Source organism: Lampetra planeri, chromosome 4 (genome assembly GCF_965212315.1).
Source record: "Lampetra planeri chromosome 4, kcLamPlan1.2.h2, whole genome shotgun sequence".
In the NCBI taxonomy this organism is placed as follows: Eukaryota; Metazoa; Chordata; class Hyperoartia; order Petromyzontiformes; family Petromyzontidae; genus Lampetra; species Lampetra planeri.
The window spans coordinates 5,146,722-5,165,811 of NC_136110.1; the positions used below are offsets into that span (position 1 = coordinate 5,146,722).

The 19,090-nt window shown below is 44.0% G+C and overlaps 1 protein-coding gene across 2 annotated transcripts; it reads left to right on the forward strand.

Annotated features, from left to right (window-relative positions):
* The first annotated feature begins 361 nt into the window (after positions 1 to 361).
* On the forward strand, positions 362 to 17,984 carry LOC144717609 (spermine oxidase-like). 2 transcript variants are annotated; one of them, XM_078593106.1, is made up of 7 exons: positions 362 to 386; positions 8,878 to 9,101; positions 11,181 to 11,407; positions 11,618 to 11,791; positions 13,557 to 14,370; positions 15,663 to 15,823; positions 16,581 to 17,984. In XM_078593106.1, the coding sequence occupies exons 2-7, from the start codon at positions 8,894 to 8,896 to the stop codon at positions 16,749 to 16,751; spliced, it is 1,755 nt and encodes a 584-aa protein (XP_078449232.1). In that variant the 5' UTR covers positions 362 to 386; positions 8,878 to 8,893; the 3' UTR covers positions 16,752 to 17,984. The 2 variants fall into 2 exon arrangements, with proteins under 2 accessions (XP_078449232.1, XP_078449231.1); XM_078593105.1 differs by lacking the exon at positions 362 to 386 and adding an exon at positions 3,481 to 3,738.
* The last annotated feature ends 1,106 nt before the right edge of the window (positions 17,985 to 19,090 follow it).

Genomic DNA, 19,090 nt, shown 5'->3' on the forward strand with positions numbered 1-19,090 from the left:
TTGACCATACTTCACCAAGCTGGCCAGTGTGGCTTGATGAAGGAAAGGGGGAGGGTAACGCCCAAGGCTGGTTGATCACTGATGTTAGCCTTGACCAGAAATAGAACTGGAGTCACTCGGTTCAAGAGCTAACCAATGCGTTACCGCTCCACCTAAGTTATATTAAATTACAGTACTGAATGTCTTTGTGTAAGGACTTAACAACCACCCTACCGAAAAAACTTTCCCAGGGCGATTTGATGGCATGTCTCTGGCCAAAGCTCACGCAACATATGACACGTCACCTCCACTATATTAAACACGGGGAGGTTCTTCGGCATCATACCGCTGTTGTATTCGTCTTGACGAAAAGCCTCGAGGCATTGCCGCAGCTTTTGTTTAAGCAGGTAAGAAATCCAGCCGTCAAAACTTTTTATTTCAGATGTGATTTATTTGGGGGGGGGGGGAGTTGGCTTTGTTCTGAAGTAATTATGTTGTTAGATATTTATATTTTGCATATTATACATACGTACTGTATGGACGTGGTAGGTAAGTGTTGTAGATATATGATTACGCAAAAACGGCTGTGTTGGGTAGGACATATTCAGAATGGGGAAGCGCTGGTTAGTGAGACCGGCATTGGAGTGGTCTTCACGGGTCGAGTGACCGAGGGGAAGGAAGCCCCGAGACCAGATGGAGGGTTAATCTTAGGGCATACTTTGGATGTCGCAAGTCTCCAGCGAGGCAGTTGTCGGATCTGGCAGGAGTTGGCTAGGCGTAGCATCCATGACTTCAGCTACGATTCAATCTTTATCTTGACTGTATTTGCCTTCATTCGGGTGAAATAAAAATTTGTTGGCTATACCTTTATAATAAATGTGGGGTTTTATTGCATAATATATTTTGTGAGGGCCCACTTGCATGTACCGTGAATCGTCAAGGTTAAAGGACGTTTATTCATTAACTGATTTTTTTTTATTCAATGGTGTGCTTTAGTTTTGAGTTGCAATGTTTTTGGAATACTTTTCTCAACGATAGAATACCATTCTTAGTCTGCCAGCAAGACCATACAATGGCCGGATTAAAATGTTTACTTTGTATTATTTGATGTTCGTTAATGTGTGTTAAACAATACCATGAAAATGCATTTTACTGCGACTGTTGGTCTATATCACATAGCTACACTTGGAGAGAAGTGAAATATTTAGCGTCTTTGCTGTGGAAGTGGCAAGCTCTAACACGTACTGACGCTGAGCAAAATTTGTTTAGTGACGTGAGAAATTTAAAGGACAATAGAACTATAGCGTTCTTAGTTTCCTGATGACTAAACATGGTTCTCACGAGAATTTTCACCCTACCACAAATGCCAGTCATCTTATTTCCTCATGAGTGTTTAGCAATGTGCGTGACTCTTTCTTGCTTTGGTTGTTATTCTTCCCATACATCGTAATATACTGAATCTCTGCGTTTGAGCTTTAAATGCGTCCAACAAATTTAGAGCAAATTATGTCATTAAGGTCACAGCAGATTGCTCATGTAAAGCAATCATTTTTAATGTGTATATTATCTAAAGCCTAAAAAAACCTTAAGCAAATCCACACCACAGCATAGTGTAAATGAGGTTAATACAAAATCAAGCTTAATGTAATTCAGAACTCAAAATAGCCACGATGTATCTAACTCTTCAAAATATGCAATGAAACTACTTATAAAAGAAAGGCACAAATATTTTACCTTAAGACCATAGAAATCACAAAGTATATCAAATTAAAACATATATAGCAATTGAAATACTTTAGTTAACCAGAAAATGTTCTTCAGAACCCTGTTCACCATAATTTACCTGGTGAGTTAGCTAACAATCAACTGTTCTTTGTGCTTATGTAGTGATGGAATGAACATGGAACTGTTATGATGAATATATAAAATCTATTAAATGCTCATTTAAATCAATTATGAAATTCACACATCTATGTTCAAGTCAAAATTCATTGATACAACTGGGTAAATATTTCTAAAATAAAATATATTCCGAGAAAATTTGGTTGTAATAATTGAGAATGTGCAAAAGGTATATGCATTTCCTTTTCCCGAATGAGATCCTATGATATACATTTGCTGACGACGCTTAAGGGCCCATTTGAACAGAAGTTTGCAGGAGAGTTTAAACACAACTAGAATTCTTCGACGCGTTTAGCCGGATCACCTTCAAAATAATGCCTTAAAGTACATGGCAGTATGTTTTCATTGCAATGTTACATATTTCGAGTAACTTCACTTAAGTTGTATCCATTGCAAACACAAAGCCAGTGCGAGTAAATTTTAATTTTCCAAAAGTACTCTATCCTGCTCAGGCCCACCTCTTATTTCAGAATCGGAATCCGATTAGCTGTAAAGCCCCTTTTCGCAGATGTCCAGTAGTTTAATCATTTAGATCGAAGTAAATCTGAGATTCTAAATCGTTTCTGTATGTATGTATATTTATACCTGTGCTTCAAATACGTTTGAAAATGTATCCTGTAATGTGGCAGTGAATAAAATTGGCGAGTATGTCGACATGATTCAACTCCTCTAACGTCAAGCGAAGGATTAAACCAAGCAACAGATTAAAACAGTCGGACAAGTTTAATCCCCAACCCTGATGGGCAATGTTAGTGCAACATGGTATCAGAAGCGGGCCCCCTTAGCTCAACTCAATGCAAAGGAGAAACACACAGGGGAAGGGGGAATTGAGTTAAATCACGCAAGGAAGACAGATGGAACACAAGGGGAAGGGAATACAGACGAAGCACACGAGGTAGGGATAGCAGAGCCAAATACACAGGGGAGAGAGCAGAGTCAAAAGACGGGGAAGGGAGAACATGTGGAACACGTGGGGAAACGGCGCGGGGAATTGATAGCAAATAGAGACGGGGGGAGTGGAGAAGGAATACACGGGCAAGGGAGACATGGATCACACAGGGAGATCGGGAATGGATAGCAGAGTCAAATACAGAGGAGGAACACACGGGCAAGGGAGACATGCAGCACACAGGGATATAGGGAAGAGACACGTATGGAACACACGGAGACACGTATGGAACACACGGAGAGACAGGGAAATTGATAACAGAGTCAAACACACAGAGAAGGGAGCGGGGGAGCAGACTCAAAACACGGGGGAAGCAAGAGCCGATCAGCACACGGTGGGGGATAAAATGAATTAAGAGGGAATGGATAGCGGAGAAGGGAAGTGGGAGAGTGCAAGGCAGCGAGGCGAGCTACGGGCGCTAAGCCCTCCTCGGGGCGAGCGGGGAGGGACTTTGCGTCCCTTCCCTTCCGGGGCGTGAGAGGCATTGGCAGTGGGCAGAGAGCGGTGGTGGTGGTGGTGGGCAGAGAGCCGGGGGGGGGGGAGAGAGCCGGGGGGGGGGAGAGAGCCGGGGGGGGGAGAGAGCCGGGGGGGGAGAGAGCCGGGGGGGGGGGAGAGAGCCGGGGGGGGGAGAGAGGGGGGGTGGTGCCGCCGCGCTCCAAACCACCCCGCCTCTCTCCCGGTAGCCGCAGCCGGTTCGGGCCGGTTAAATAAAGGAGGTGGGTGGCTACGTAAGCCACGGCCCCCCTCGCTCGTAACATCACCAAGCCACGAGACTCCTCCTCCTCCTCGGTTCCGACTGAGCAGCACCCCCTACAGCAAAGAGCAGCAGCCAAAGGGGGTGGTAGGAGCCGGTTCGTCTCCCACACGGCCACCAACACAGCAACGCGGGAGGATACACAGCACAACAGGTACGGAGGGCAAAGCGGCGTTTGTCGTGTGTTCGGCCGTGGGCTAGTGACATCGATTTGACGTTGTGTGTGAGACTGTGAGTGTGACTGCGTAAGATTAAGCTGCTGTATGTGTGTGTGTGACTGCGTAAGACGAAGCCGCTGTGTGTGTGACTGCGTAAGACGAAGCCGCTGTGTGTGTGTGACTGCGTAAGACGAATCCGCTGTGTGTGTGTGTGCGTAAGACGATGCCGCTGTGTGTGTGTGTGTGCGTAAGACGATGCCGCTGTGTGTGTGTGTGCGTAAGACGAATCCGCTGTGCGTGTGTGTGCGTAAGACGAATACGCTGTGTGTGTGTGTACGTAAGACGAAGACGCTGTGTGTGTGTGCGTAAGACGAATCCGCTGTGTGTGTGTGCGTAAGACGAAGACGTTGTGTGTGTGTAAGACGAAGACGCTGTGTGTGTGTGTAAGACGAAGACGCTGTGTGTGTGTGTAAGACGAAGCCGCTGTGTGATTACGCACGCCACACACAAGCGTTCACACGACATTTCTGTGCGATTGTGTCTCGTTGTTTACGCGTGAAAGGTCTCCGTGTGTATTAGTGGGGTGTGTTGCTGTTGTTTGTTTGTACCACCACCACCACCTGGACGTCTATCGTGTGGTGTGTCCATAGGTTTGGACGTGTGGAGGGGTAATTATGATGTCGTATTGAGACGTACGGCGGTGTGGCTCCATGTGTGTGGAGTGTGTGACATTTAACAAATTGTGTTATTTGACAATGTGCCTCTATTTGAAACATCGTCGTGTCTACGTGTGTAGTATTATGTTCAAGCCTATGCTGTGTTTTGTTAGCCAGTAGCAGTGTTACTTGAGTCTATATACCCTGGGTAAAATCACAACTTGTGTGTTGTACAATCAAAGTGATTATGATTATTATACTGTGTGTGCTTATTGTGGTTAATCGATACACAAGCCACACGGCGCATCACAGCAATGAGATAGATCTTTGTGTTTGTAACACTATACACCGGCAAGTTGTGTACTCCATTGGTACAGAATGTAACGTTATATGGCAATTTATATATAAATAAACAACCACGGCACTGTATCTGATTTTCCATGTACTGTGTGCTCGTAGGCACATGCAGTATATGTTCACATTTATAATACGAATGTAACTGATGTGTCTATCTATACGGTAAACAAAACCTACTATTGTATGGTGATTCGTGCAGTTGTACACGGTATATATTTGATACGCAGTGTATATTCCGTATAACCCATATAGTACCGTGTATGGCACTGCCCGTGATGTAAGTTAGAATGCAATATACCCACAACACGGTGCTGTGTTTGGCAATCGCTGCAGTAATAATAATAAGTGTGTCGATGTATCAAATACCGTATATCCACATCATTGTGTCGGTATTAATCTATATATGTGTATTAAAATATAACCACTGTATTCAATACGTATGCGAAATATGCTACAGTGTACAACCCCATCCACAGTGCTCAACGCCACTGGGTAATTGCGTCGGATAAGAGAGTCCCTTTGTTCCGATGTCTCGAACGTTACACACAAAGATAAAGACATAGACTCACCCACCACCCGTATAGCCTTCAACAGACTGCTGGGGCAAGGGCTGTCTTTGTCTCCCCACTGACTCATCTTTACACACCGCCACTAGGTACTCGTTTTAAGGCTGAGTCGACCTAGGAGGGAGGGGTGCCTAGGACCGGTTCGGATATTCGCCGTCAACTGCTGTTGGCCGTGAGCGGGGAATCGAACTCGGGTGGGCCGGTTCGTGGGGCAGTACGCGAACCACAGACACAGACAGACAGACGCACAGACAGACACACAGACAGACACACAGACAGACAGACACACATACACACACAGACACACACAGACACACACACACAGACACACACACACAGACACACACAGACAGACACACACAGACACACATACACAGACACACACACACAGACACACACACACAGACACACAGAGACACACACACAGACACACACACAGACACACACACACAGACACACACACACAGACACACAGAGACACACACACACAGACACACACACAGACACACACACAGACAGACACACACACAGACATACACAGGCAGACACAGACAGACACACACAGACAGACACAGACAGACAGACAGACAGACACAGACAGACAGACAGACACAGACAGACCACAGACACAGACACACAGACAGACACACACACAGACACACAGACAGACACAGACAGACACACAGACCCACACACAGACAGACACACAGACAGACACACACAGACACACGAATGTATTAGTTGCGGTTTGTGACAGTGTTATTTCACTCGGATATAAGAAAGAACAAATTCCATCCGCAGACAAGTCAGTGTATCTGATTCTGCGAACGGAATGTTACAACCCCGTTCCAAGCGCTACACATTTTTTCCCCCGCATACTCTTTAGTTATAACAGTGACTGTACATGTCTAGCACATGCCTAGCACATGTCTAGCACATGTCTATTATACACACAGTTCACCACCCATTCTGTGATTCGCACTGCTGCTGCTGCTTTGACTGACAACGCCGTTTCTCTCTGTCGCAGATGGGGAACAGCCGTTTTGGGGTTGATGTCAATATCTATCAAATAGGCCTCTCTGTTAGTTGTTTACCTGAACGGATGGACTGTGTAGTCGTGAACGCGTCTCGTAAAGCTTCATTTGATCCGAAGGGATGTTTAGCTTTATGCGCATACATTTGTAGTTTTAATGAAGATCATTATTCTGGATTTTAACTTTATTTATTCTGCATTAAATACAGTAAATTACTTGTTTGCAATGTCTGTGGCCCAATGTGAAATGTCAAAGCATCTGTGGAACCGTCAAAAACCGACCTGCATTGAAAACGACCCCACCGCAATTGTATAAATCGAGTGACCTTCCATTAAGCTGCTGACGAAAATGGATGAGTCATGCGCGTTTGGTTTAAAAATCGCTTGGATGTTTATATGTTAAAGGGAAATAACAAATGCGAGACATTGTCCGTGACATCACCGCTGGATTACACTTTCAGGATTAGCGGGATGAGATACAAAGTTAAAATGGGGATTTACTAGATTTTAAGTAGTTTACCCACCACCATAATTAACCTCACCCTTAATTGTGTATCTCGAAAGTCTGATTGGTTTCCGTGTGTGTTGAGGGGGGGGGGGGAAACGACAATATAGTTTACGAAGGTAATTTTTTATTTGCTTTAAATTAAATTATTTTGTCATGGTGATATATCAGGATCATAAGAGATGGCTATTGGCTTTGGGAGGGCTTTATCTAGCAGTGGATGGATCATGGCTGCTACTGCTGATGATGTGTCTTCTAGTTTTTATGGGGATCTTGCACAAAAAAACAACTTGTGTGAGTCATAGGGAATGTGAAACAGACAGCATCCCCACTTAACAGCTGTTATGTTTAGATAGCCGCAAGCACGATATTTTGACTTTTCAGACAGACCACACACACCGACACACGCCCACCTACACAGATGCTTGGGAAATACCGGCCGACGGAAGTTGTGGGCATAACAAGTTTCTTTTAATTGCACCATAAAGAAATACACATTATATCCAGTGGTTTAGAAGTTACGTAATGATTTCGCCTCCATCCTGCCAGCATTGATTCCTTCACACTAGGTATGTGAATTATGTGAGAAATAGTGATGCACAAGTATGCACGGTTTCCATGAGTGCTGGACACCAACTGGCTCATCAAAATATTCGTTTTTATACTGTACTTGTTGAAATGCCCCCACTTGCCTATAAAGCCTGCCATTCCAGCCTTCTTAGATCAGTGAGTGTGTCCTGGCACACTGGCATGCACAGGTGCTTTCATATTTGATTGCAAAATTTCACACATTGACAGACCGTCACTTTTTTTTTTGGGACCACTTGAAAGTGACTGCTGATTTTTTTTTACATGTAAACGTTTCCCAGCCAGGGTGACACCACTATGTGCAATGGAGCCTTGATGACACATGTTTGTGTGTGCTGCTGCATTGGCAGATTTGAGGAAATTTACGATGGTGAATTTGATTGACTTATAGCCAAGACGAGTAGTGATTGTGCATGGTATAGACGTTGTATAGTTCAGTTTGGTTTAAAATTAGAACAAAGTGCATCGATATGTCACATAATGGTGTGTAAGAGATAAGATGTCTTGGCATTACACTGTCACCTTTGCCCACTTTTAATGAGCTATCATAACCAAAAAAAGTATTTCAGCATTTTGGTACAGACACATTATGATGCATTTAAGACCGAAGCAGGAGGATTTCACCACAACTCTGGCTGTCCGCCTGATGATGCTAGTTGTAATTACTGGCGAAACATCGTACTCGGATTATAAATGTCATGGCTTTACTGTCCAACACACCCGGTGTGTTGAACTCATATCGAATTGGCAGGTATTGTTTACGTGACAAACCTTACTAATTGGCTGTGTCGGGTGGTGGCGGGTTTAACGATACATTGATATTTGCGCGCTCAAACCCAAAAACTTATGTTATAGATGATGTATATGGAGGAGAGTTGTAGAAGCTGTTCCATACCAAACAAGTACCCACTCACAGATGTGTCTTAAAAGTATGAAAAACATGGGAGTCATGTGTGTATGTGGTTCACGCACTGTGCTATGAACCTGGTGATTTGATTTTAATATTTGGCCATGGCAACACCAGTGGCAAGTGTTTTCTGAACTTGTTCTTGAATGCATACCTAGTGTGGTGACTAAGGCAGCCGGATGTGTTCGCTGGCCATACCAACTGCTCGCGCTCCGTGCCTGCTTCAATAGATGCTCGCTAAACAACACTTTTCTAAACAAAACCTAATGGGCTACTTTGGGGATCGTCATCATCATCACCACCACTTAATATTTACACCGTGCCTCCCATGCAGTACGTGTTGTGCCGCCCTACTTTATGGGGCGGAAGCTGTACCTGTGCGGCACAAGCTGTACACAGTACTAGCCAGCAAGTGAGGCGTTCGTCTTTCAGTAGGGAGGACGTTGTTGCGATACCGTTTTTCACCAATTGTCAGGGTAAGTTAAGTTGCGAATAAGTAAACATTTTGTAATGTGTTCTGCAGGAGCCGGTGACAAGGCATGCAAAGTTGCGAAGAGTCCTCAGAGAGCGTTGATGAGCCTCACAGTAAAGGCCCCCGGGGGAGCGAGGAACCGCACGTCATTGTGATTGGCGGCGGCCTTGCTGGACTCGCCGCCGCCAGCAGACTACTTGAACGTGGCTTTCGCCATGTGGTCATTCTCGAGGCCACCGGCCACCTTGGAGGGCGCGTCCGCAGCAAGGAATTTTGTGAGTCCAGGGCACCGTCCTTATCGGATCAATCTGTTTTTGCCACAGTTAAAATTGCTGTATGGCATTCCGTTGTGTTTCGGGTTGAACCATGTGTTTTTTGGCCTGATGCCCGATGTTTCGCTTCATGAGCTGGTAGCGTCTTTTAGAACTGAACTGAATTCATGAACTGACTTGAATTCAGTTCCTGAAGAAGCTCCCAGCACATGGGGCAATGGAGCGAAACATTGGAAATCGTGCCAAATACACTGCTCTCCATCCTGAAGACACAGAGATACAAAGCACATCTGAGAAAATCAACGCAGTGAAATTTCTATTGTTTGCCTTAAAATTTGCATCTTCATAAATGCATTTTCTTTACAGAATTACATACAAAATAGTGCCCATCTAAATGAATATGCTTTCAGCACTAACGTAAGCCTATCAGCACCAAGAATACATTGTATTTCTCTTATTCAAGCAATTATTACACGTGAATAAAAAAACATTAAGTTCGTGGCCTTGGCTGGAATGATACTATCTAAAATGAAGGTGATAGTTCACTCGTGTTTTGACATGCACAAATTTCATAACAAGTTGGGTGTAGCCCGTCACATGGGTTTACAGTTTATTAAATACAGTTATTACATGCAGTGGGTGGGTCTGCTAGTGTTTGAAAACATCTCCCCAAACATAAGCTACACTTACATTTTTTCTGTGTTTTTTATTTGTAAGTGCTCTAAAGAGTGTGACATTGGTGCAGTGGCTGGCGTGCTACACTATGAACCCGGAAACTCTAGATTTATTCCAGGCCAAGGTGGCGAGTGATGGCATAACCTCTCCTGCCCTCTCCTACAAACTTGCACTGACCAGCAAGTATGATTAAAAAGCCCCAATAGCCCATATTGTGTGAGGAGTCCTTCATTCATTGGTGAATCAATAATGGCTGTAAATTTGCATTTAATGTGTACTGAAACGCCAAAACAATTGCTTTGGAAAATAACGCTTCAGTCTAAACTCTCAATATAAATTATTAATGAATGATTCATTTATTTTCACTGAAACCGTTTGCAAGGTAGATATGTTAGTTTTTTTAGATATTGCAAATACTGCTGGGCTTTAGTGGAGCTTTTTGCTATTTCTTACAAATGCCTTTTTTTCCAGAATTTGGAGTCCTGGTTTATACCCTCAAGTTGCATTTGAGTATACATTGCGTCTTATTCCTAAAATGTTCACTGTTGCTTCAACAAAGCTTGAACATATTTAAAAGTGCTCTTCCAACCGTCCATGTGTTCTAGTGTTTAGCGATGTAATGAAGGTTTTGAAAAACACCCTATATCCTTTTGTGTAATGATACTGTCCTCCATGTGTTGCTGTGTTATATGGCATCCTTCCTACCATGCCTTTGAGGAGTTCATGTTGCAGCACATGTTTCAAGCTTTTTATACTTTGCATAATAGTAGATAACATGCAATTAATCTTTGGAGCACTGAGTCAATGAAAATATAAAAAAAAAACTGTTCCCTAATTAATAAATTATTGTAAAATGACACTAATTTGAATTGTGTTTATTAATTGTGAAAGTGAAATTTCATCGCACTGTGATAAAGATACTCACTTATTGAGTCCTGTTGTATGTGTTACGCTTAATTAAGACTACACGGTAAATGGCATACAAATGACATAAAATAATGATTTTGCCCAATTGGATTGAATATCATAGTTTACCTTTCAGCCTCCAAATTAATTTAGACTGACCACAATGGCCATTAGTTTTGGATGTTTGACCACACTTCACCATTGTGGTCATTGCGCATTGTTGAAGGGGTAGGCCCAAGAACTGGTTAAGCTATCCATCGCCACTGATTTTAGCCATGGCTGGGAATTAAACCATCCACCACTGCACCGCCCCTGTTGGCAATACGTGAAATTACTATGTTGTCCTCGCAACCAAACATGTCTACTTACCGCATGTGGAGTAAAAATGCAACGCTCCAACAGATTTTTCCTTTAATCGAAACACCGTATCTTCCCGCCAGTATCGATTTCTCAGGTAGCAGCCACAGCATCTCTGCTGTCGTCTCTCACTGCCGGCCACAGGCCAGACGACGGTGGAGCTCGGAGCAGCCTGGATCCATGGGGCGCGTGGGAACCCTGTGTATCACCTGGCCGAGGAGCACAACCTTCTGGTGGAGACAACGGAGGAGGAGCGCAGCCTCGGCCGCATCAGCCTCTACTCGACGGTGGGCGAGACGTGCTACTTCACGTCGTCCGGCCGCCGCCTGCCGCGGCACTTTGTTGAGGAGTTCCGCGACCTCTATGACAAGGTTGGTTGTTATCGTCGGTCTTGCCTTCTCATTGCCCCATGCTTCCACTTACGTTTTGATGTAACCCAAGCTCAGGGCTTTTTTTTTTACTCTTGTGTTGTCGTCAACGTTTTTTTTTATCTCTCATGTTACCGCCTACTCAATTTGTCTTTCTTACCGTTGTTTGATCCCCTTCGACCCTTTCTTCTGACACCAAAAAATGAACCGCAGGTGTTTAACTTGACACAGGAGTTTTTCCAAAGGAACAAGCCTCTCGACGCAGAGCACAGCAGCAGCGTGGGCGAGTTCATCCGTGAAGTCATGCGCAAGTGCATCGAGGAGGAGCCGGATGACTCAAGCCAGACCAAGCGGGTCAAGCTGGCCATGCTACAGCAGGCTCTCAAGGTTAATCATTGGCCAGACCAAAACATAATATATTATTAGATACAATTAGCCTATTGTATTGTCCATGAGCTATGTAGGTATGTGTGTTGAACTTCTTTCCCACCGTACATAGCCAACCGTGCTATTCGGAGATGCCGGGGAAGGACAACAAACTAAACACAAAAATCAGTTCTAAAGAAATGAGTTTTCAATCTAGACTTCAAAAAGTATGGCTATGAAGTAAGGCTGTTGCTTAAAATGTCACCTGTTTATATATATATATTTGAAGGCAGTGTTATTGGTGAATGTGAGTCTTTTTTATTGGGGAGAGGCCGACCAGTGTTTACAGCACTGCTCGAATGAGTCCGGAAATATATTTAAATGTGTGGTTTGCGTCATTGTGGGTTAGAGGTCCATTGAAAAGTGCTTACAGTACTTGCACAGTATTAGGATGCCAGGAATTTTCTTTGCCAAGTTTGAGCTAGTCGCAGATTTAATGCTTGCTATGTTGCGCTGTTCTTTTGAATCTGTCACAACAACCTGAGTTTGATTCTTGGCCATGGCTAAAGCTAGTGGCGAGTGATATCTGAACTGGTCCGAGCACACCCTCTTGACTAACTTGCAATGACTATGGTCACACTACTCTGACATGGTGATGGGGAGGTCTTCATCCAGTAGTGGCATGACAAAGCTGATGTACAATATTCTTATTTTATTTATTGCATTAATAATTACTACTCGTAAAAAAACAAGTAGAAAATATGGGACCGAAGTTTTGTTTTGGATTTGTTTTTATTTGCATGGTAACAGAACAAGCCAATTCCAGTTCATCAACCAGATGGGGTGAAATTTTCGGAACTACAGTAAAACAGTAAAACCTGGGATTGCGAGAATAATTCGTTCCGGAAACATGTTTGTAATCCAAAGCACTCCTATATCAAAGCACTCGTATATCAGTTGTGATCACGTGATGCTCGGCAGATAAAGTGTAAACACGTACTACTCGTATTGCAAGACCTCGCTCGTTTACCAAATTAATATTTATTTAAAAAATTTGCTCGTCTTGCAAAACACTCGCAGACCAAGTTACTCGCAATCCCAAGGTTCTACTGTAATTTGCAGCTCGTCAATCCACTTCTTGATAAAGGCCTTAAAATGTTGTATAATACTTCACACTGGTTGGTGCAGGTTGGTAAAGAGAGGATTCAGGATGGATTCAGGTATCACTCGCTACTGGTGTTAACCCTGACTGGGAATCGAACTCAAGTGACTGGATTCATAGCGTAGTGCAATAATCACCATGCCTCAGCTCCACCCCTTTTTTCATTCCAAAATCGTTCATCCAACTGTATTGCATATGTGATCTTAAGTTTCACGATGATTTGAACCTATGGGTGTGTTTCTCAGATTGTATCTTCATTTCATAAAGACACTCTCCACAAAACTCCACAATATTAGCACGTGAATGATTTTTAGTCACCCTTTTAACCTAGGTCAAAAGCCACATCTCATCATCAAATACCAATGTTCCCAGAATAAGCCCTTTGTTGATTCCGTACAATGAAAATTACTCAAGTATTTTGATGGATTCACAGATGATCAAATTAGGTTTCATATCATTTATAGCTGTACTTTGCAATGGCCAATTAAACAACAGTATAGCTGTGCATCTCCACAAGAATAAATCAAGGATGTCAGCCTATTAGCCTACCTGTTTTCCACATGTTAACCAGATATACAGGAGCCATTGTTATGAACCTAACTGGGCTCTCTCATCTCCTGCCAGGTGGAAAGTTGTGAGAGCAGTGCGTCAAGCATGGATGACGTGTCTCTTGCCGCGTTTGGGGAGTGGACCGAAATCCCCGGTGCCCACCACATCATCCCCACCGGCTTCACATCCATCGTGGACATCCTTCAGCGAGGTATACCAAACTCGTCCATACGCATCAGCAAGCCAGTACGCCGAGTTCTCTGGGACTCTACCGAGCACTGCAGTGGCTTTTCCGGCTCTGCCAACAAAAACGGCAGCAGCGACGGCGGTTGCCTAGAAAACGGAATCGGCGGCGGCGGCGGCGGCAGCGGTGGCAGAAACGGCACAAACGGAGACTCGGAGAAGAATCCAACGCACAACATGGAGCCGTGTTGTCGAGCGGCGCGTACCTTCCCCGTGCGCGTCGAGTGCGAGGACGGGGAGTGCTTCCTGGCCGACCACGTCATCCTCACGGCCTCGCTGGGGGTCCTCAAGGAGCGGCATGGCACCATGTTCGATCCTCCGCTGCCCGGCGACAAGGTGGCGGCCATAGAGAAGCTCGGCATTGGCACCACTGACAAGATCTTCCTCGAGTTTGAGGAGCCCTTCTGGGGCCCCGAGTGCAACAGCATTCAGCTGGTGTGGGAGGATGATGTGGGGGAGGAGTCGGAGCAGGAACAGCTGCGTCCCTGGTATCGCAAGGTTTGCAGCTTCGACGTTCTCTACCCGGCGTCGCGCTACGGACATGTGCTCGGCGGCTGGGTGTGCGGAGACGAGGCTCTCGAGATGGAAAAGCTGGACGACGAGACGGTGGCCGAGACGTGCACCGAACTGCTCCGCAAGTTCATGGGCAAGTGTAACACAACGCAGAATGTGACGATGAAATATAGCGCATGTACAGAGAATTCGGGGCGGCGGGGGGTTAAGTCCTAATGATACAGTGTTTTGTATGATCGGTGTGTATAGGTCGGGCTTTAGAGGACTTTAAAATGAGCCTCACATTTAATCTGGTGTGACTTTTCTTTTCCAGCAAGGGTATGCCCTTTGTAATATATGCTATCATAAACCCAAGAGTAAGCAATTGCAACGCTGCCCTTTTTATGTTCGAACATGTTATTTTTCAAATGCCTTGCCTCTCTATTATGCCCCAGGCCAAATGTGTGATTTAATTCGCAAGGGGTTTTTTCACAGTGCCGTCGCTCTTTATGAATTGTTTCGGCATGTATTCATGGCTTCCACAAATTCTAAAATTGGTTTAGTTCTTTTTTTTCTTCTTTTGGGTATACGCACATTTCCCTGAGTGCTAATTGCAGGGTTTGTATCTGATTTGTGTGTGAGCGTGCTATTGAATTTGTGGCCGTGTGTGCTGCTTTGCATTGCCGTAGGTAAGTATGCAGCATGAAAGTTTCATGTGAGTACGTGCAAATATGGTTTGGGTAGATGAAAAAAAAATGAAAATGTGTCCTGGACACTATGTGTAAGTGTGTGAGTTAATAATAGTAGAATTGAAACATTAGCACACTGTACATTGTAGGGTAGAAATGTATCTATCATAGTTATGATAAAATGTAGGTTTAATCCAATTTTATTTTTCATTAGAATACTTTAGCAATGCAATAGACTATATATAATGATTGTATTTCTAAAGAAAATAATAGATTTACTAGAATAAAAGTCGTGCTTAATATGTAATAAAACCTGAAGCATGGAGAGTTACACGCTTGGAATTATATTGAGACAGAAACAAATAACGCATGGCTTACAGAGCATGCGCACATTACAGAGATTTATTGACAAAACAAAAGTGGGCTTGGGTAGGACATATCATGAGTGAACAAGACTAGTGATGGAATTGCAACCGAAGGACAGAACGCTCCCGGAAGTGAAGTCAGTTCATGCGCAGGATTACGATGGATCGTGGGTTTTCAGGATGGTGAGAGATTGCAACGGTGCAGGGAGACCTTCATCCAGCAGTGGATGGACAATGGCCGGTGATGATAAGTTCTATAACCTTTTTCTTAAATGGCATTGCCCTTTTCATTTCTTAAGGGTACACAGCAAATTGTGACTCACTGTGGGTGTATAATATCACCGTTTAAATACTGCCTTTTATTAAATAACATTTCCCTTGCTGTCACACAGGGAACCCAAACATCGTGAAACCACGCAAGATCCTCAGGACGTTCTGGGGCAGTGACCCGTACACACGTGGCTCGTACTCTTACACCCGCGTGGGGTCAAACGGAGCGGATATTGACACATTGGCTGAGCCCCTGCCTTATACAGACAGCACCAAAATCCAGGTACCAGCAATGCACTGTGCACAATGCACGCTGCTTTACACTACTGCGTATGATTTCTCCCGTCGTTTTCCGTTCGTACTGCGTGTTATTCGGGCACGGTGTCCGATGCTTCGCTCTACCTGCTGGCAACTGAACTGAGAAGCTCCCAGCATGTGGAACGACATGCCAGGAATCATTTGGAACAAACACGTTGCGGAGCTATTCCAGTAATTGCTGTTAACGCTTTTATCACTCTGCGTGCAGTTTTCACGTTGAGTACTTAAAACTGGTGTAAGATTGCTCAGGCTGATTCATCGTGTGCAGTAGGTTGTGCCACTCCTTTTATTGCCAGTGGCAGCTTATTATCTGTTTCATATTTTATTGCGTGTATATGTACACACATTTTTACACAAGTACTGTGCATGCATTTGTGGGGAGCGGTAGAGTAGCGATTAGCACACTGTGCTACCTACTCAGGGACCCGAGTTTGATCCTTGCTCATGGCCAACACCAGTGACAATTACTTGAACCAGTCCTTGGACTCCCCTAGGTCGACTCGGCCTCAATTGAGTACCCGGTGCGATGTGTAAACATTGCGACTCAGGGAGACAAAGGCAGCCAGGCATGGTGCTCGCCACCCACCCCCTCGTGTGCTGTGGCGGCCTTCATAGGTGCGACTCGCTAACAGCACTTGCCCCAACAGTCTGTCAAAAGGCTACATGGGAAATAGTTGCACTTTTTTTTTTAAAGATGTCCTCTGAATGTCATTCTCTTTCAGCCTCTGCAGTTGCTGTTTGCGGGAGAGGCAACTCACAGGAAGTTCTACTCCACGACACATGGTGCCTTGCTGACTGGCCAGCGCGAAGCAGGCCGCATCGTTGAGATGTATGCTTACGACGACGGTTCAGAGGGGAAGGAGAAGAAACTGGAGGAGCTCATACGCTATTAGCGAGCGTTAGCATAGATGTGTTCGCATCCTGTTGAGGTGGCATCTGCTCTTTGACTACAGACCGGTATTGTGTTTTGACTTGGTGGCGTGATTAATGGAACAAGTAGATGAGATACACACGTTGCATGTGCTTCAAATCATTTTCTTAAACCTTTGGTGCTGTGGATTGGTATTGTGAATCAGGCCGATCAGAATGGAAGTATTTATGGCACCGTTACATGTCAAAACCACCATGCTTTTCCACGCATATGTATGTATCTTGTATGTATGTTGAATTTCTTTCGCACCATACGTAGCCAACCGTGCTAATTGTATGTTCGAGGAAAGGACGACAAACTAAACACAAAACGCAGTTCCATTACAGTAGTCATATTAAACTTTCACAAACATCAGTGTTCATGATTTGGTGTTTTTTAAACAATATTACAATGTGTTATTCTGGTTTTAATACATCTCTGTATTTATGTGGTCATATACCACCAACAACAGTACCACACTATTCGTTATAGAAAATGCATCCTCCTAACACTGCAGTGGATTTATGAAATATTACACGGATCAATACATTCATGAAAAACAAGTTCATTCGTTTGCTCTCATAGTCAATTGCAGGAAAGAATTATGAGTCGAATACAGGAAGATGCACAACAACTGCAAATGTTCAAACACTTTCAGTCCTGGTGAATGTTGAGAATAACTCCCCACGTGCGGTGTTTTTGTTGTTGTTGTTGAAGAGACGAGCAGACAAAACAATTCCATGAACGTTGTGGTAGTTCGTTTTATATTATCCGATATCAAAGAAGAGTGGTTATAAACCAAAATGTCGGTTACAGTGTCATAGAATGTCCTAAAGAAATAATTTGTCGCTGCATCGGTCACATTGATTCTCATTTAGCTTTATTGGACAGTAATTATGCAAACCGCTGCATGTGTAGCAATGACAGTAGCGACAAGCCGTGCAGTACTCGCTGTTATTGTCGATTTTACACAGCCGAATTTAATTGTTTTTAATCTTTGTAATTGTATGTGTACACGTGCCACTAAAACGTTTCGAAAACAGGTGATTTTAATACGTGTTATTTTCACCGTGATGGATTTATATCACCTTTAGAATACTGTTTAAAAGTAAAAGAGAGTAGCAAGTGCCTTGTTTGTGCTTTTGCTGAACTGCGTGAACAATTGATTTAACTGGTCATTTGATCTTGCTAACGCATTAATAAAGTTACAGCATTACGTGTGTTTGCTTATGGTTGACATACAAGCTGTGTTTACACTACCCCCTAGCGTTCGCAATGCTCACGGAGCCTCACTGAGATCGCATCCACAACCATGAATTGCCAACACAGACTCGGACTTTATTCAGTTTAACACGTAGGCTTTCGCGACTAATATTATCCATATTAAATATTTTTTTGGGTAAATATAAATGTGTCGTTAAAACCCGCCACCACCCGACAAAGCCAATTAGGTGTGCCATGTAAACAAAACGTGGCAATTAGTTGCTACTTCAGCACACTGGTGACAAACCTTGTCTGTGTCGGCTCGTGGCGGGATTAACCACGCATTTATATTTACGCGATCTAACCCGCACTTTCAGCTGGTGAAACATTCGGCAAAGCATCTCGGTCACAAGGACAAACAGCCAAACACTGTCAGCAGTGCCGGCAAGTTACAGGACATTGCAGGAAGGGAATGTGCGTACAAGTGCAAAAACATGAAATATTTACACGAACCATGCCAGAACTTGCGACAAAAACATGATAATAAATTGTGATCAAATAAAAAAAAACAATCTTTTCACAGGCTTATGTAAATAACCCATATAAAACATGCGTAAAGGAGTGTATGGCAATTGTGGCAGAGGTGCTCCTGCAGCATGGACTTCAAACACGAAAGGTACATTTCGAATAGTAAGACTGGTTATAATGACATTCCAAAGTGTGGGTGCTGTGCAAGAGAAGGCTCAGAAACCAGTCTGAGTTCTCGATGAAGGAATGGTCTACATGATACTGGAGACCCGTCTTCGGTTGATAGATGCAGAAAGTGAGTTACATTCTGAGTCGATATAGATTTAAGGATTTGTCTGAAAATTGTCCAGTGTATGTCTACGTAGCTCCAGCAAAGTTAGATTAGCATTAGAGCAAAGCTCACAGTGATGACTTCCATAAGGGACACCCAATGCAAATCTTAAAGAGTCGAATGATATAGAGGATTAGTAAATCCCACCAGACGTCTCGTTCTGCCAACGCGTCCAAGGGTGGGAGGCGTGCAGGCTGCGGAATTGACACCGTGCAGGAATATTTTTAATGCAAGGGGAACGGGCGTTACGTGGTGGAAAC